At 59.9% G+C, this 16,022-nt stretch overlaps 1 protein-coding gene across 5 annotated transcripts; it reads left to right on the forward strand.

The window, feature by feature from the left end:
* Nucleotides 1-115: 115 nt before the first annotated feature.
* MAP1S (microtubule associated protein 1S) lies at nt 116-14,981 on the forward strand. 5 transcript variants are annotated; one of them, XM_023625431.2, is made up of 7 exons: nt 116-275; nt 1,326-1,427; nt 2,867-2,949; nt 3,714-3,854; nt 4,416-6,771; nt 13,623-13,858; nt 14,736-14,981. In XM_023625431.2, exons 1-7 carry the CDS (start codon nt 158-160, stop codon nt 14,889-14,891), a joined length of 3,192 nt encoding a protein of 1,063 aa, XP_023481199.1. In that variant the 5' UTR covers nt 116-157; the 3' UTR covers nt 14,892-14,981. The 5 variants fall into 5 exon arrangements, with proteins under 5 accessions (XP_023481199.1, XP_070102681.1, XP_070102683.1 ...); XM_070246580.1 differs by having other exon boundaries at nt 133-275; nt 2,836-2,949; XM_070246582.1 differs by lacking the exon at nt 2,867-2,949 and having other exon boundaries at nt 133-275.
* The last annotated feature ends 1,041 nt before the right edge of the window (nt 14,982-16,022 follow it).

The raw sequence follows: 16,022 nt of genomic DNA on the forward strand, positions 1-16,022 counted from the left end.
GCCTTCCACCCCTTGGGCGCCCGCGCCCCCAGCTCCCCGGTCCAGGGGTCGGCAGGGCCGCGGAAGGGCTTCCGGCCGGGGTCTGCAGCCCTTCCGGTCCGGCCCTTTAAGGGGCGGGGCCTGCGGGGCGGCGCTCGGCGCGGCGGGGCGCGCGAAGATGGCGGCGGCGGCTGGGCGTCCGGAGGTCGGGGCGCCGAGCTCGCTGCTGCTCGTGGTGGGCGGCGAGTGCGCGGGCCCGGGGCTGCTGGGCTACGTGCTGGAGGAGCTCGAGCGAGGTCGGGCGGCGCGGCCGGGGCCGGGGCCGGGGCCGGGCCCGGGGCGGGCGGGGCTCGGGGCCTCGCTGTCAGGCGCCGGCGGAGGAGGCCGTCCGGGCCCGGGCGGGGCCGCGCCGCCCACCGGCTGCAGACCGGGGAGGGACCCGGGCCCGGCCTTGGGCCCCCCGCGGTTGGGCAGGGTGGGCGCCGCCTCCGCGTCCCGCCCGCCGAGGGGAGGCCGGGTCGCCTGGAATCCCCGGGCCCGGGCAGCCGCATCTCCGGGGCGGGGAGCAGGGCTGGCGAGGCCGGGCCGCAGCCCCGGGGCCCACTTTCTGGTGCTCCGGGAGGAGCTGCTAAGTGGGGTGTGGGCGGGCCGGCCCGCGCCCGGGGGGTGAGTCATAGGTGCACCTGCGAGGTTCACCTGCTGCAGGTGGCGTGGCGGGACTGGCGGGCGTGGTGCACCCGCCGCCGCCACCGCGGTCGGAGGGCCTTCACACCCCCGTCACAGGCGGGCAGGGCCTGGGGTCCATCGCCTGGAAAGTCACCTGGTGGCACACACAGCTCGGCTCCCCTGCTTGGAGGATGCTCCCCCGCAGGCCCAGGCCTGCCCTCGCGAGGCCAACAGTCTGGTGGGGAGTGGACCCAAAGTCAGGGAGGAGATGCCGCAAGTTTTGAGCTGTCGGGAGTGCTCAGAAGGATGCAGAAGGCTGAGAGGACAGTGGGTCTTAGCACCTGAAGCGGGGAAAGGGCCTCAGGGCCGTGGGAACAGCGGGTGCAAAGGAGGAGAGGTGGGAAGGTGGCCGGCAGGGTGGAGGAGGTGATGGAGGGGACAAGATGACCATTGAGCGGGGGCGTTCTTGCTGGTGTCCTGAGTCTCTGTAAAATGCCAGGTTACGCTTTGGGTTCCTTGATACAGTGGGGTCAAGAGCACTCGGGTGGTCCTCAGTCTCCAGGCTGTCCTGGGCTGGGCTGCCCCCACCTGCCAGGTGCCAGTCATTGAAACATTCTGGGAGCTGGGGAGCCCAGCTGATTTCCCACCTCGCTTCCCTTGGCACCCCCACCCCCTGCCAGGCATCCGGTCCTGGGACGTTGACCCTGGCGTCTGCAGCCTTGATGAGCAGCTCAAGGTCTTCGTGTCCCGGCACTCGGCCACCTTCTCCAGCATCGTGAAAGGTGAGGCTGGGCACCCCGGTGCCCCCGCTGTTCCATGTACACTCATTCACTGGGCAAGTGTTCTCTGAGTGCCAGCTCTGTGCCAGGCCTGGGGTTGGGTACGGCTGTAGACAACAACAGTAATAGTACAGCGCGATCTGCCGGGGGCGGAGCAGGGGTGAGCCCTGTCGCAGCGCTGACTTCCTCAGTCCTCAATAACCCACAATGCAGGAACTTGTGGTTTTGTCCCCATTTTACAGATGAGGGGTGGGGGACAGGGAGCCCACCCAGGAGGGGGCATTTTGGATGAGAGCAGCTGTGGCTGAGGTGGCAGGTGGAGGGAAGGGCTCAGGCAAAGGGACAGGACACTGGGAAAGTAAGAGGCTGCCGAGGGGCCTGGAGAGTGGAGTGTGGGCCCCATGTGGCAGGAACCGTGTCTGGTTCGTGGCTGTGACCCCTGCACAGGACCAGGTAGACCGTAGGTGCTCAATAGATGGGGAGTTAAGAAAGGAACAAGATCAAGGAGGGGTGGGGATGCCTGGGCCAGCGGCACGTGGCCCATGGCTCCCTGGGGATTCTGGGCTGAGCCTGGGTAAGCCAAGCCCAGTGGCGCCCGCACCTCCGCCTCCGCCGGCCTGTTGAGTCACCTCCCGGCTGCTGCAGGAGGGGAAGGAAGTGTCCATCACCTCATTGTCCCAGCGGTTCTGGGTGGCTTCCTGACCCCTCACAGGGTGGGGGGAGCTGGAAATCCCATTTGTTCTGTGTGACCTTGGTGGCCGCTAGCCCCCTCCATGCCTTGGTTTTCTCTCCTGAGTGCGGCAGTAGCCTGTGACAGGAGCGTGTGGTAAACTGATGAAGGCAGAGCAGCACTGGAGGGCCCTGGCCTTTAGCTCCAGGGCCTCATGTGCCAGATTTGAAACACATCTGGGCTCTGGGGACAGACCACGGTTGGGATCCCGGAGTTAACCCCACTCCCCTCTCCGTGGTCCATGAGGCCTCCCTGTGCTCAGCTCCTCACGCCGCCCTCATTCCAGCCCCACCCACCACTTCCTGACCCTCAGGCACGCAGGGCCGAGGCCTGCGAGGCCGTGGCCTCTTCCTGGTGGACCCTCGGCCTTCCCTGGGCCTTGCTTATGCAGTGGTGGTGGCGATGGTGTTCCCCCATAGGGCTGACGGCTGCAAATCGGGCCCCGAAGGCAGTGGAGGCCCTGTTGTCACTGCTGTTTCCAGCGTGTGGCCTGCCAAGGCGGGTTTCCTGTTCTTGCCTCATCCAGGCCTGTGGCTGTGCCATGTGTCTGTTAACCCCCAGATGACCCCTGGCTGGGGTTCCCAGGAAATGGAGGCTTGGAGGGGCTTGGGGCTGCCTGGGGTCAACTCAGGGAGGCCCGGTTCAACCCCAGGACAGCCTGACCCCCTGCACGTGGCCCAGCCCCAAACTCACAGGGCCCAATTGCCCCCAGGCCAGCGGAGCCTGCACCACCGCGGAGACACCCTGGAGACGCTGGTCCTCCTAAACCCATCAGACAAGTCGCTGTGTGACGAGGTAGGGAAGGGCAGCTGCTGGAGGGAGCGGGCTACTGGAAGCACGCCATCCCCGGCCTGACCTCCTGTGTCCCGGACTTTTTGCTGCCCGAAATCCTCTTCTCAACACCCAGCAGCAGCATCTCCTCCCCCGGGAAACCTTCCCCGGGGGCTCCAGCCTCAAGTTATTCCCTCCTCAGGAGCGGCGATGAGAGGGTGGAGCAGAGGTGGGAGTTTGGGAGGAAGGAGTGGGCTAGGGCAGGTAGGACCTGAAGATGTTTGCGCTGAGCCAGCCCCAGGACTTGTCTGAATCGACTGCAGTGCTTCCGGCTTTTGGGCGTCTGCACCCTTCTCCCAGAGAAGGGCGCGTCCTTGAGGAAGACGAGAAAGATAGAGCCCTGGGGCACCCCTCCAGAGACCTTGTGTCGTTGACTCCTCTCATCAAAAATACTCCCTTTTGCTCCCTCAAGGGGCTCTGAAGGAGCCAGAGCCAGACACAGATACCTCCTTCATGGCGTTGGGGCTGGGCCGGGAGAGAGGTGGACTTGAGGGGGCCCATCAAGGGTACGGAGGGCTTCCGGGAGGTGGGGGCACTGGAGCCAGGCTTTGTAGGATGAGCTGGGGTTTGTTGGGGGGAGGGGAGTGCCCAGAGGCTACCCTCCCAGCTTCTCTGGCCTGGCTGTGGGGTGGTTATACGTAGATGTGGGACTGGGGGCTGCCCCAGAGTGGGGTGCTGGCTATGTCACTGCACAGAATAAGGCCTTTAACAGTCTCCCCTCCCCTCAGCTCCGGGACCTTCTGCTGGACCCTTCCCCTCACAAGCTGCTGGTGCTGGCTGGGCCCTGCCTGGAGGAGACGGGGGAGCTGCTGCTCCAGACGGGGGGCTTCTCGTCCCGCCACTTCCTCCAGGTCCTGGGGGACAAAGAAGTAAGCCGCCACCTCCCTGGCTCTGAATCCTGCCTCATCCTCATCAGGCTGCGTGGCCTGGCCAACTGCTGTCCCCCTGGGCCCCATCCCCTCCCTCTCTGTGGAATGATGGTGCTGACACGTGTCCCTCCTTGCATGTTGTCGGGTCCCAGTCCCGTCATCCACTACAGTGTGTGGTTCGAGGCAGGGGCTGTAGATCAGCAGATGTCCCAGAGGCCTCAAGTGGCACCCCAGATTCCGGGTCCCAGCTGGGAGAGAGCTAGACAGGTCCCTTATGGAGCGCCCTTAGACTGGGCGGGGCAAATGAGGAAAAACTCGCGCAGGCCAGGTGTTCACACTGTAGCGAGTGAGGGTGATGGTAGGGAGGGGGACCAGTGGTGAGGCAGGACCATGGGCCCTCGAGGGCTGTGGGGAGGGTTGGGTTTTGTCCGGAGGGTGATGAGGGCAGGCGAACGACCCTCCCAGCCCCAGGAGGCAGGGCGGGGATATCCTTGCTCTTCTCCCAATGGGCTGGGTGTCCCCTGGCTCCAGGTGGCCCCTTAACTGTCTGCTCCTCTGCAGATCCTGGATCTCCTGGCCTCCGCACCCCCACACGCAGACCTGCCCAAGCTCACCATCACCTGCCCAACCTTTGGTGACTGGGCCGAGCTGGTCCCCGAGGTGCCCGGCCTCCAGGGCATGCTGCAGCTGCGGTTGAACCCTCCAGCACAGGGGCCGGCCTCTGAGGGCCTGCGTGAGTTTCTGGAGTACGTGGCCGAGGTGCTGGAGCCGCCATCCCCCTTTGAGCTGCTCGAGCCGCCGGCCTCCGTGGGCTTCCTCAGGCTTGCCCGGCCCTGCTGCTACATCTTCCCCGGTGGCCTCGGTGATGCTGCCTTCTTTGCCGTCAACGGCTTCACTGTGCTGGTCAACGGCGGCTCGAACCCAAAGTCGAGCTTCTGGAAGCTGGTACGGCACCTGGACCGGGTGGACGCCGTGCTGGTGACCCACGCGGGCGCCGACAGCCTCCCCGGCCTCAACAGTCTGCTGCGGCGCAAGCTGGCTGAGCGTGACGAGGCAGTGGCCGGCGGGGGCTCCGGGGACGACAGGCTGCGCAGGCTCGTCTCGCCCAGCCTTGGGGTCGTCTTCTTCAACGCCCGGGTGGCTGCCTCGCGTCTGGTGCGTGGCGAGGATGAGGCAGAGCTGGCCCTGAGCCTCCTGGCCCGGCTTGGCATCACGCCCCTGCCTCTGACCCGCGGGCCGCTGCCCGCTGAGCCCACCGTGCTCTTCCAGAAGATGGGCGTGGGCCGGCTTGACATGTACGTGCTGCACCCGCCCTCGGCTGCTGCCGACAGACCGCCGGTCTCCGTGTGTGCCCTGCTGGTGTGGCACCCCGCGGGCCCCACTGAGAAAGTGGTGCGCGTGCTGTTCCCTGGCTGCACGCCGCCCACCCGCCTCCTGGATGGCCTGGTCCGCCTGCAGCACTTGGGGTTCTTGCGGGAGCCTGTGGTGACCCCCCAGGACCTGGCAGGGCCTCGGCGAGCTGAGAGCAAGGAAAGTGTGGGCTCCCGGGACAGCTTGAGAAGAGAGAGCCGGATGACAACACCTGCCAGGCCTGCCCAGGAGCGCCCTGCGGTGGCCCGGAAGGAGCCCCCACGGGCTGAGGCCCCTCGCAGGGCTGAGAAGGAGGCCAGGCCCCCCCGGGAAGTGAAGAAGGACCCCAAGCTGAGCACCCCTCGGACCCAGCCGCGGGAGGTGCGCCGGGCAGCCTCTGCTGTGGTCAGTGTCAAGAAGACCGGTGCCCAGGCAGCCCCCAAGCCCCGCAGAGCACCCAACACCCCCCACCCAGCTGTGCCACCAGCGGAGAATGGGCCCCGCAGCCCCCCCAGCTTCCGGGGCCAAGAGGCCAGCCCACCCGCCGAGGCCTGCAGCTCCCCAGCCCCCCCACTGGTGGCAACACCCAGCCAGGAGAGCAGCCTGGAGCTGGGGCTGAGCCCAGCCGGGGAGGACGGCGGCAGCTTCGGGGAGAAGGCACTGGAGCTGCTGCTGGCCACCAGCAGCCCCCAGCCATGCACACCCTCGCCCCCCGGAGCCCCCCAGGGCCCGACCGAGGGCAGCGGGCGGCTGTCCCTAAGCCCGCTGCGGGGCGGGGAGGCCGGGCCGGATGCCTCACCCACAGTGACCACGCCCTCGCTGCCTGCTGAGGTGGGCTCCCCACACTCCACAGAGGTGGACGAGTCCCTGTCCGTCTCCTTCGAGCAGGTGCTGCCACCGCCATCCGCCACCACGAGTGAGGCTGGGCTGAGCCTCCCGCTTCGAGGCCCGCGGGCACGGCGCTCGGCCTCCCCACATGACGTGGACCTGTGCCTGGTGTCGCCCTGCGAGTTTGAGCACCGCAAGGCCGTGCCCCTGCTGCCGGCCCCAGCATCCCCAGGCAGCTCCAACGACAGCAGCGCCCGGTCCCAGGAGCGGGCCAGTGCCCCAGGGGCCGAGGAGACACCACCCACATCTGTCAGCGAGTCCTTGCCCACCTTGTCTGACTCAGACCCCCTGCCTGCCACCCCTGGCACTGCCGACTCTGACGAGGACACGGAGGGCTTTGGGGGCCCTCGCCGTGACCCCTTACCCGACCCCCTCAAATTCCCCCCACCGCTGCCCACCCCACCGAGCATCTGTATGGTGGACCCTGAGATGCTGCCCCCGGAGCAGGCCCGGCTGACAGATGGCCTCAGCCGTGCGCGGAAGTCCCTGGCCCGCCCCAGCCCTGGCACTGCTGCCCCCAAAGCCTCTCCACTGACCACTGCCAAGACCAAGGGGCTGGCTGGTGGGGACCGGGCCAGTCGGCCACTCAGCGCCCGGAGCGAGCCCAGTGACAAGGGAGGTCGGGCACCCCTGTCTAGAAAGTCCTCGGTCCCCAAGACCACCAGTCGGGGCCCATCTGGTAAGTACCTGGGGGCTGGAGTCCTGCAGTGGGTTACCAGCCCAAGTTCTCTTATTCTCTGCTTGCTGTGTGGCCTCCGCCACTCCCGCCACCCTCTCTGGACCTCAGTTTCTCCTGTAAGACTGAAGCTCTGGCCTCACTGTTGGGGCACTTGTGGTTCCAGGGCGTGCAGGCAGTGCTGTCAGTGGAAACAGCACACGTGTGAGTGGGCTGCTTCTAGTAGCCGGGTTGGCAAGAGAAGTGGGCGGCACTAATGGCAGCGCTGTGCTTTCTTTAACCCGTTTGTGTTGAGGTTCCCGAGGCCACCTCCCAGTTTGTGGTTGGCAGGGAGAACTCAGGCGCTCGTCGTGCTCGTGGCTGAGGTGTATTAGAACAAGAGGATACAGCAGGAACGGCACAGGGGTGTGCCAGGAAACCAGGCACAAGCTTCTAGAGCCTTCTCGCGGTGGAGTCGCACCGCGGGTGTAACTCCCCCATCAACAAGCTGCGATGACACGTGTGAAGTGTTGTCCACCCGGGATCTCCTTTGAGATCTCCCAGGGTCTCTGTCGGGGGCTGGTCAAGTCCCAGAATCGCGGACTCCGCAGGAGGGGCGGCGGGTCTTCAGCACGAGCCACGCCGGCACCGTGCACCCCGACCCTTTCCGGAAGAGGGGGAACCCTTCTGAAGTCGGTTCCCAAACGCCAGCCAAGGGCCAGAGGGTGAGGCTTCTAAGGACAGAGTCTCAGGCCTGCTGTGCTTTTTTTCTCCAGTTTTCAAAAACTGGGATGAAATATACATAATATAAAAGTTACCACCTTGGCCATTTTTCAGCACACTGTTCAGTGGCATTCAGCACATCCCTTTCTTGTACAGCCGCCCCCACCATCCGTCTCCAGGACTCCCTTCATCTGTTGAGACTGAAACTGTCCCATTAAATGCCAACTCCCGGCCCTTGGTACCCTCCCTTGCGCTTTCTGTCCCTGTGAGTCGGACTCCTCTAGGGACCTCGTCTGACGGAATCCCAGTGTTTGCCCTTCTGCATCGGGCTTATTTCACTGAGCGTCACTCGCTCGGGGCTCATCCATGCTGGAGCACGTGGCAGAATTCCCTTCCTTTTTCGAGCTGCTCAGTATTCCAGTGTGTGGATGGACTGCGCTTCGTTCATCCCTTGATGGACACGTGGGTTTCTTCCAGCTTGTGGTGACTGGACCGGCACGTACAAACGCCTCTCAGTCCCTGCTCGCAGTTCTGTGGGGTTTATACCCCAAGTGGGATTGCTGGAGCATAGGGTCATTCTATGTTGAATTTTTTTGAAGAACTGCCACAGTTTTCCACGTGGCCGCACCAGTTTACATTCTCACCACAGTGCACAGTTTCCAGTTTCTCCGCGTCCTCGCCAACACTTGTCTCATGGCTGTTTGATAGCGGCGTCCCGGTGGCGGTGAGCTGGTGCTGCCTTGAGGTTTGATCGGCATTTCCCTGGTGGACGGCGATGTGGAGTGTCTTTCCTGGGCCTGCCGGGCGTCTGTCTCTTTGGAGAGCGTTTAGCCACGTCTCTGCCCGTTTTGGAGTTGGGTTGTCTGTCTTTCTGTGGTCGGGTTATGAGAGTTCTCTACATATTCGGGATATTAATCCCTTATCAGATATATGATTTGCAAATATTTTGTCCATTCTGTGGGTGGTCTTTTTACTCTGTTGGTAGTGTCCTTTGATGCACAAAAGTTTTTAATTCTCATGGAGTCCAGTTTGTCTGTTTTTCTTTTGTTGCCTGTGCTTTTGGTATTATATCCAGGAAATCATGGCTTAACCCAGTGTCAGGGAGCTTTTGCCATATGTTTTCTTCTAATAACTTTATAATTTTAGCTGTCACATTTTTCTCTTTGATTAATTTTAAATTAGTTTTGTACGTGGTGCTAAAGAAGCATCCAGCTTCATCGCTGTGGTGTGGAGATCCAGTTTTCCAGCGCCAGTGGCTGAAAAGACTGCGCTTTCCCCATTGGAAGCTCTGGCACCCTTGTCAACAATCCTTTGACCATATATGCCAGGGTGTATTTCTGGGCTCCCTGTTCTGTTCCTTGGGTCTGTATGTCTGTCCTTGTGCCAGCACCACTCTGTCTCGGTACTGTTGCTTTGTGGTAAGCTTAGAAATCAGGAAATGTGAGTCCTCCAATTTTGTTCTTTTTCAAGATTGTCTTGGCTATTTGGGGTCCCTTGAGATTCCACGTGAATTTTAGAGTGTGTTTTTCTGTGTCTGCAAAAAACGTTATTGGGATTTTGACTGGGGTCTCATTGGCCCTGTAGATTGTTTTGTACGGTGCTGACATCTTAACGATGTGAAGTCTAAACGCGTGAACACGGGATGTCTTTCCATTAATTTATGTCTTTAATTTCTTTCAGCAATGTCTTGTAATTTTCACGTACCAATATTTTACCTCCTTGGTTAAGTTAATTCCTAAATATTTTATTCTTTTTAATACTATTGTAAGTGAAATTGTTTTCTTAGTTTCCTTTTTGAATTGCTCATTGTAGTGTGTAGAAACACAGCTGATTTTTGTGTGTTGATTTTGCATCCAGCTGCTTTGCTGACTTCATCTATTAGTTTTAACAGGTTTCTTTTATGTGTGTGGAGTCTTTAGGATTTTCTGCATGTAAGATCGTGTCATCTGTGAACAGAGGTCACTTCCCTTCTCCCTTTCAGTGTGGAGGCCTTTTCTTTCTTTTTCTTGCCTGCTGCCCTGGCTAGGATTTCCAGCGCTGTCTTGAAGTGTGAGAGTGGCACCCTCGCCTCGTTCCTGGTCTCAGAGGAGGAGCTTTCTGTCCCTCACCGTACAGTGTGATGTGAGCCGTGGGTTTCCACATGTGGTTGCTGTTATGTTACGGTGGTTTCCTTCCGTTCCTGGTTTGTTGAGTGTGTTTATCATGGAATAGTGCTGGGTTTTATCAAGTGCCTTTTCCACATCACTTGAGATGATCCAGATGGGGTTTTTCCTTCATTCTTCCTACACTGGTTTTTCATATGTTGAACCATCCCTGCATCTCAGGAATAAATCCTGCTTGGTCATGGTGTGTAATCTTTTTAATATGCTGCTGAATTCGGTTTGCTGGTATTTTGTTGAGGCCTTTTGCGTCAGTGTTCCAAAGGGATGTTGGTCTGTAGTTTTCTCTCTTGGTGGTGTCTCTGCCTAACCTTGGTATAGGGTAATGCTGGCCTCGTAGAATGAGTTAGGACGTGTTTCCTGCTCTTCGTTTTTTGGAAACGTTGAGAAGGATTGGTGTCAGTTCTTTAAATGTTTGCTTGAAGCCCAGAAGGCTTGTGATTACTGATCCAGTCTCCTTACCTAGTTAGAGGTCTGTTCAGATTTTCTATTTCTTTGTGATCCAGTCTTGGTGGGTTTCTTGTTTCTAGGAACTTGAACATTTCCTCGAGGTTATCCGCTTTGTTGGTGTGCAGCAGTCCGTTCTGCTCTCCTAATGCTAATTTCCATAGAACCAGCAGTCGCGTCCCCGCTTTCATTTCTGATCTTACTCATTTGAGTCTTCTCTTTTTTTCCTTAGTCCATCCACTAAAGATTTGCCAATTTTGTTAATCTTTTCAAAGAACCAACTTTTGGTTTTGATGATTTTCTTCTGTGTTGTTTTTCTAGTCTCTCTTTCAGAATTTCTGCTCTAATCTGTATTATTTCCTTGCTTCTCCTGTCTTTGAATTTCTTTGTTCTTGTTCTGTTTCCTTGAGGTGTAATGTGAGGCGGCTGATTTGAGGGCCTCTTTTCGGTGTAAGCATCTACAGCTGTGGATTCCCGTTTCTCCTGCTCCTCCCGCAGGGCTGCTCCTCATCTCGTCTTCAGCAGCTTGACTAGAGCGGGTTTGGCACCGTGTGTCTCAGTCAGTGTGGGTCTGTTGGAGTTCGTCCTGCTCGGAGTGCATCGAGCTTCCTGGGTGTTTATATTCATGTCTTTCCTCAAATATGGGGAACTTTTGGCCATTATTTCTTCAAATGATCCTTCTGCCCTGTCTCTCCTCCTGAGAGTCCTGTAATGTGTGTGTTAGACCTTTTGAGGGTGTCCCACAGGTGCCTTTGGTTCTCTTCACTTTCTTCACTCATTTCTCTTTCTCTTCCTGGAACTCAGTTTCCATTGTCCTCTCATCAGGATTCCTGGTTCTTCTGCCTGTTCAGACCTTGAATGGAGTCCCTCTAGTGAATTTTCTTCATTTCAGTTATTGTGCTTTCTGGTGGCAGAATTTTTCATTTATTTTTTTTGTTTTATGTTTCCTTATTTTTGTTTTGTTCATACATCATTCTCTTGGCTGTCTCCACGTCCTCGTTTAGTTCTTTGAGTCTCTTTCAGACTGTTGTTTTTAAAGTCTTTGTCTAGTAAGTCTGCCATCTGGATGGTTTCTTTGATTGATTTTTTCCCTTTGAATGGGCCTTTCTTTCTTTCTTTGGGTGCCTTGTGATTTTTTTTGTTGCTGTTGAAAACTGGTCATTTGAATTTAATAATGTGGTAACTCTGGTGATCCAAATTTCATCTTTCCCCAGGGTTTGCTGTGGCTTTTTTGTTTAGCTGTAGTGGGCTGTCTCTGTGCTGGCCATCAGTCTGGGGTATGAATGTAAGGTCTTCTCAGATCTTTGCTGTGCCTGCACCTTTCCCTGGGCACGCATGGTGACTTTCTAAATTCCCGTATATATGCGGTTGCTTTTGAATGTCTAATCCTTAAATGTCTGGCTCCCAAAAGGGGAAAAAGAAAAAAAATGAAGGGGGGATGGGAAGAAGAATAAGAAATGCACAGTCCGGGGTCTGCCCAGTGGCACAGTGGTTAAATTCGTGTATTCTGCTTTGGTGGCCAGGGGTCCACAGGTTTGGATCCAGGGTGCAGACCTACTCCTCAAGCCATGCTGTGACGACATCCCACCTACAAAAAATAGAGGAAGATTGGCAACAGATGTTGGCTCAGGGCCAATCTTCCTCACCCCCCCCCCCCCCCAAAACGGCACAGTCCTTTAAATTGCAGGTAGCTTGCTTCACCCTTACAGGGAGGGGCTGCCAGCACAGGAGACAGATTCCTGGTGCTTCTTACTGTGCCATTGTCCCAGAATCCTCTTGCTGTGTTCTTTCCTGCATACTACACCAAAGTGATATTTCAATGTGTAATCAAGAGAAGAAATGACTCGATAGTTCCTCTTTCTCTTTCCCAGAGCACGTCTTGAGAGCCTGGAGTGCCCTCCCAGCTGGTCTCGGTCACACGTGCCATGTGGCAGTGCTTGCTGTCCACTGCGTTGGTCAGCGCAGGCCTAGAATTGCCTAGGGAGGGCTGGGGAGAGACCAGTTATGCTGGTGAAGGCAGCACCTCCAGCTCATGGTGCTGAGCGCTCGCCCTGGCCTGGGCCCTCTTCCAGTGCCCGGGGTGGGCCTGCCCTCATGGAGCTGGTGGACGTCTCCGCTTCTCCCCCCTCGTGACCTGTCCTTGGCTCCTGGCTGTCCTGGGCTCTCGATTCTCTCCTAGCCTCAGCACCTGCTTGAGCTGCCACCTCTTGTCTTTCTTGGGCAGATTCCAAAGGAGGCACCTGATGGGCCCCTGGGCCCTTCGGCAGGTCAGGGGTTCCCAGCACAGCGGGAGGGAGATGGTGGCCCCCAGGGCCCGTGGGCAAGGCTGGCCCCAGAGGGTGGGGGTCATCTAAAGTTCTGTTGTCTGGGGCATTTGGCCTTTTTCCAGAGAGGCCACGGTCTTGGCCACTTGGGGTCTCCCATTCCCACCACCTCAGGTAAACTGACCCTCCATGCTGGTGTCAGCAGCCTGTCTTAAAGGGCCGGGGTAGACATTTTCAGCTTTGCAGGCCAGGCGGTCTCTGTCCCATATTCAGCTCTGCAGCTGTAGCACAGAAGCAGCTGGGTGAGTGCGTGTGCACTCCAGCAAAACTACTGACAAAGCAGGTGTCTGTCGTGTTTGGCCCATGGGCTATAGCTGCTGGGCTCCCCTCTACCCTGTCCTCCTGCCCATGGTCCCCCTGTCTTCTCTCTGCCCTTCCGCCTCTGCCACTCCTGCCTCCCTCACGCCTTCCATGGCCAACGTGGCTTTTTCCTCCTGAGGCTCCACTCAGACCCTCGCTGCCACAGTCCCCAGTTTTGAGTGCGGGCGCCACTTGCCCAAAGCTGGGATTTCATTCATTGTGCACATGCCCTGGCTGCCCTCTGAGCTGGGCGCTCTTCATGGCTGTCAGGCGCCAGGCATCTGGCAGGCTTCCTGCGCGTGAGACCCAGCTGTGTCCTCAGTGAACTGATCCAGAGCGGTGGCCTCGTCCCCCTTGCACAGGCTCTGGGTTCAGGGCTGTGGGCGAGGCCCTGAGAGTGGCTGCCCCATCCTGGCTGTCCCTCGGATAACTCTGTCCCTCCCACCCCAGCACTGGCTTTCCGTCACCCTTGGGGCAGGGATTTTCTGTCTTGGTTGCTGCCGTGTCCCAGCACCCGGAGCCAGGAGGGCTTGGGAAACACAGCTGCATGGACGGGTGCTGCAGAAGCAATGGAGTGTTCCAGGCACCAGCTGCTTTCAGGGCTCAAGCTCCAAGACTGCCTCTTCCAAGAAGCCCTCTCTGATTGCCCCTACCTTTCTTCCCGGGGATGTCTGTCTCCAGGGACTGGCCAGGGAGGGTCCAGGCACTGAGGAGGTGGTCCAGGGTGTTTGCAGAGTTCACTGAGTAACTGCCCCTGCCAGGGAGGGCTTGTCAATCATCAAACGCTGAGATTAGGACTCCTGACAAGGAGGGAGCTGCTCGGAGAGGTGCAGGTGGAGCTGGGAGCCTCGTCCTGGGCTCTGGGTCTCGGCCCTTTCCCGGTCCTGGGAATCCAAACTGACTCCTGCTCTCTTGCCCACAGGGTCAGGCGGCAGCCGGCCAGGTGCGTCAGCGGCTCCGCCCGGCTCCCCCATCTACCTCGATTTGGCCTACCTGCCGAGCGGGGGCAGCGCCCGCCTGGTGGACGAGGAGTTCTTCCGGCGAGTGCGGGCACTCTGCTACGTCATCAGTGGCCAGGACCAGCGCAAGGAGGAGGGCATGCGGGCCGTCCTGGACGCGCTGCTGGCCGGCAAGCGTCAGTGGGACCGGGACCTCCAGGTGCGTGCCCCTCCAGGCCTCCAGCAGTCTGGGCACAAAGCAGGGCCAGCACCTGCTGGTGTCTTCCTTTTGAACCCACACGGTCTCCTGAGTGATTCCCCCACCTCCCAGAGGAGGGCGCGGGGCTCAGAAAGAAGGCGCGTCCCCAAGGGCACACAGGAATGAGGGCAGACGCAGGAGCCCCCACTGTCAGGCCTCTGTTCCTGTCACGTCCACTGCCTCCTCAGTCTGCAGCAATCCCGGGTGAGGACAAGGGCGGGGCTGGCTCGGTCACCTCCCGCCCCCCGACCCCTAGGATTGGTCCAGCTGGACTGGTGAGGCGTGCAGTGTCTGTGTGGCCGAGGCAGTTGAAAACTGTCCTTGAGAGTGAGGCTCGCTTGAGACCGTGAGATTGAAATGGAGGGTGAGGCAAGTTTGGGTGGAGAGGATCTTCCGGTCCCTGGCCCCCGCCCAGCCCTGCGCAGGGCGTGTGCCGCCCCTGCTCTCGTGCGACTCTCGTGCAACTCGTCAAGCAGCTGCCAGGGAGTGTCTTGGCAGCAGGTACAGTAGGGGCAAAGGCCCAGAGGTGGGAGTAGGCTCGGCGCATTCAAGGAGGTGCAGGGAGGCCTGGGTGAGCTAAGAGGGAGACATGGCGGTGGGGAGGTTGGTGGGAAGCATGAGGGGGGATTCACAGAAGAGCGGCCTGGCCGCCTGGGCTGTAAGAGGGCCCTTTGGGTGCTAGAGGAAGAGAAAGGACTTCAGGGACAGGCGGGCCGCCAGCCGCAGACCTCCAGGCAAGAGAGAACGGGGGCAGAGAAGAGAGGCCTGGGCACGTGGAGCTGGGCCAGGAGGGCGGCGGGCGCTCCCCTCACCGTCGCTCCTTCCGTCCTACCCGCAGGTGACCCTGATCCCCACCTTCGACTCGGTGGCCATGCATGAGTGGTATGAGGAGACGCATGCCCGGCACCAGGCGCTGGGCATCACGGTGCTGGGCAGCAACAGCACTGTGTCCATGCAGGACGAGGCCTTCCCTGCCTGCAAGGTGGAGTTCTAGCTCCGCCCCACCCCGCCCCGCCCCGCCTCGCCTGGGGGCTGCTGTGCTGTCCTGAGACTCACCTGCGTCGGAAATAAACCAGGTCCTCTACTTGGCTGTGGTCCCCGTTCCTTCTGTCAGGGGTGACTTGGCGGCACCTGGGATGGTCATCGTCACCCCCGGGCCCCGGTCCTGGGGGGCAGCTCCCACGGAATCCCCAGTAGCCCCCAGGTCAGGCCTGCTCTGCCCTCCGTGTCGTAGATGGGAAAACCCAGGCCCAGGGGAGGTGGCGCCTTAGCGGTGGCCGCTCACGCAGCCCTCCAGCCCCACTCGGTGACCACGAGTGGCGGTGTCACAGGCCGGAAGCTGGTGCCCCTGCAGGCAGCAGCCAGGCCCCCGCCACAGCCAGTCGGGCCGAGGGGGTGGTGAACCCCAGGCTCTGTGCTCCGCAGCCCTCTGTTCCCAGAGAGTCGGTGCTCCTGGCAGGAGAGACACTGCAGAAAGGTCTTAAAGTGACATCTGAAGCCCAGAGTGACCAAGCTCCCTTCCCTGAAGAACCCCCACCCAACCTCTCTGTGTGGACGGAGGCCCCGAGATGGCGCCGGCTGCACCGCTGGCACCCTGGGTGCCTGGCAGCCCAGGACGCGTGCCCGAGGTGTGCCTTCCAGCACCCGCGACTATGGCCAGGGCAGGATTGGGGTCTGCAGGTGTCGTTAAAGGGGAGCTTGGAGACGAGACTGCCTGGATGGGCTCCAAATTCAGTGACATGTGTCCTTAGGAGAGACAGGAGGCACAGACGTGGAGGAGGGCCATGTGGAGATGGAGGCAGGGACTGTGGGGGGACACCACCACAAGCCAGGGAGCCCCGGAGCCTCCAGAAGCTGGGGGAGGCGAGGAGGGCCCTCCCTGGAGCCTCCTGAGGGACCGGCCCTGTCCGCATCTCGGTCTCAGACCACTGGCCTCCCGCGGGGAGAGGCAGCTCCTGTTTTAAGCCCCCGGTTTGCGGTTTGTGGTGGTGATGGTGGCCCCAGGACACTAACACGCCGTCGTCTGTCCTAACTGGTCAGCACACTGCTGTCTCCCCTGGAGGTAGTGGCCTGGATCAGTTGGCGGTGGGGCGCCCTTCTCCAGCTGTGTCGGACAGCGCCTTGG

The sequence above is a fragment of the Equus caballus genome, chromosome 21 (assembly GCF_041296265.1).
Source record: "Equus caballus isolate H_3958 breed thoroughbred chromosome 21, TB-T2T, whole genome shotgun sequence".
NCBI lineage: Eukaryota > Metazoa > Chordata > Mammalia > Perissodactyla > Equidae > Equus > Equus caballus.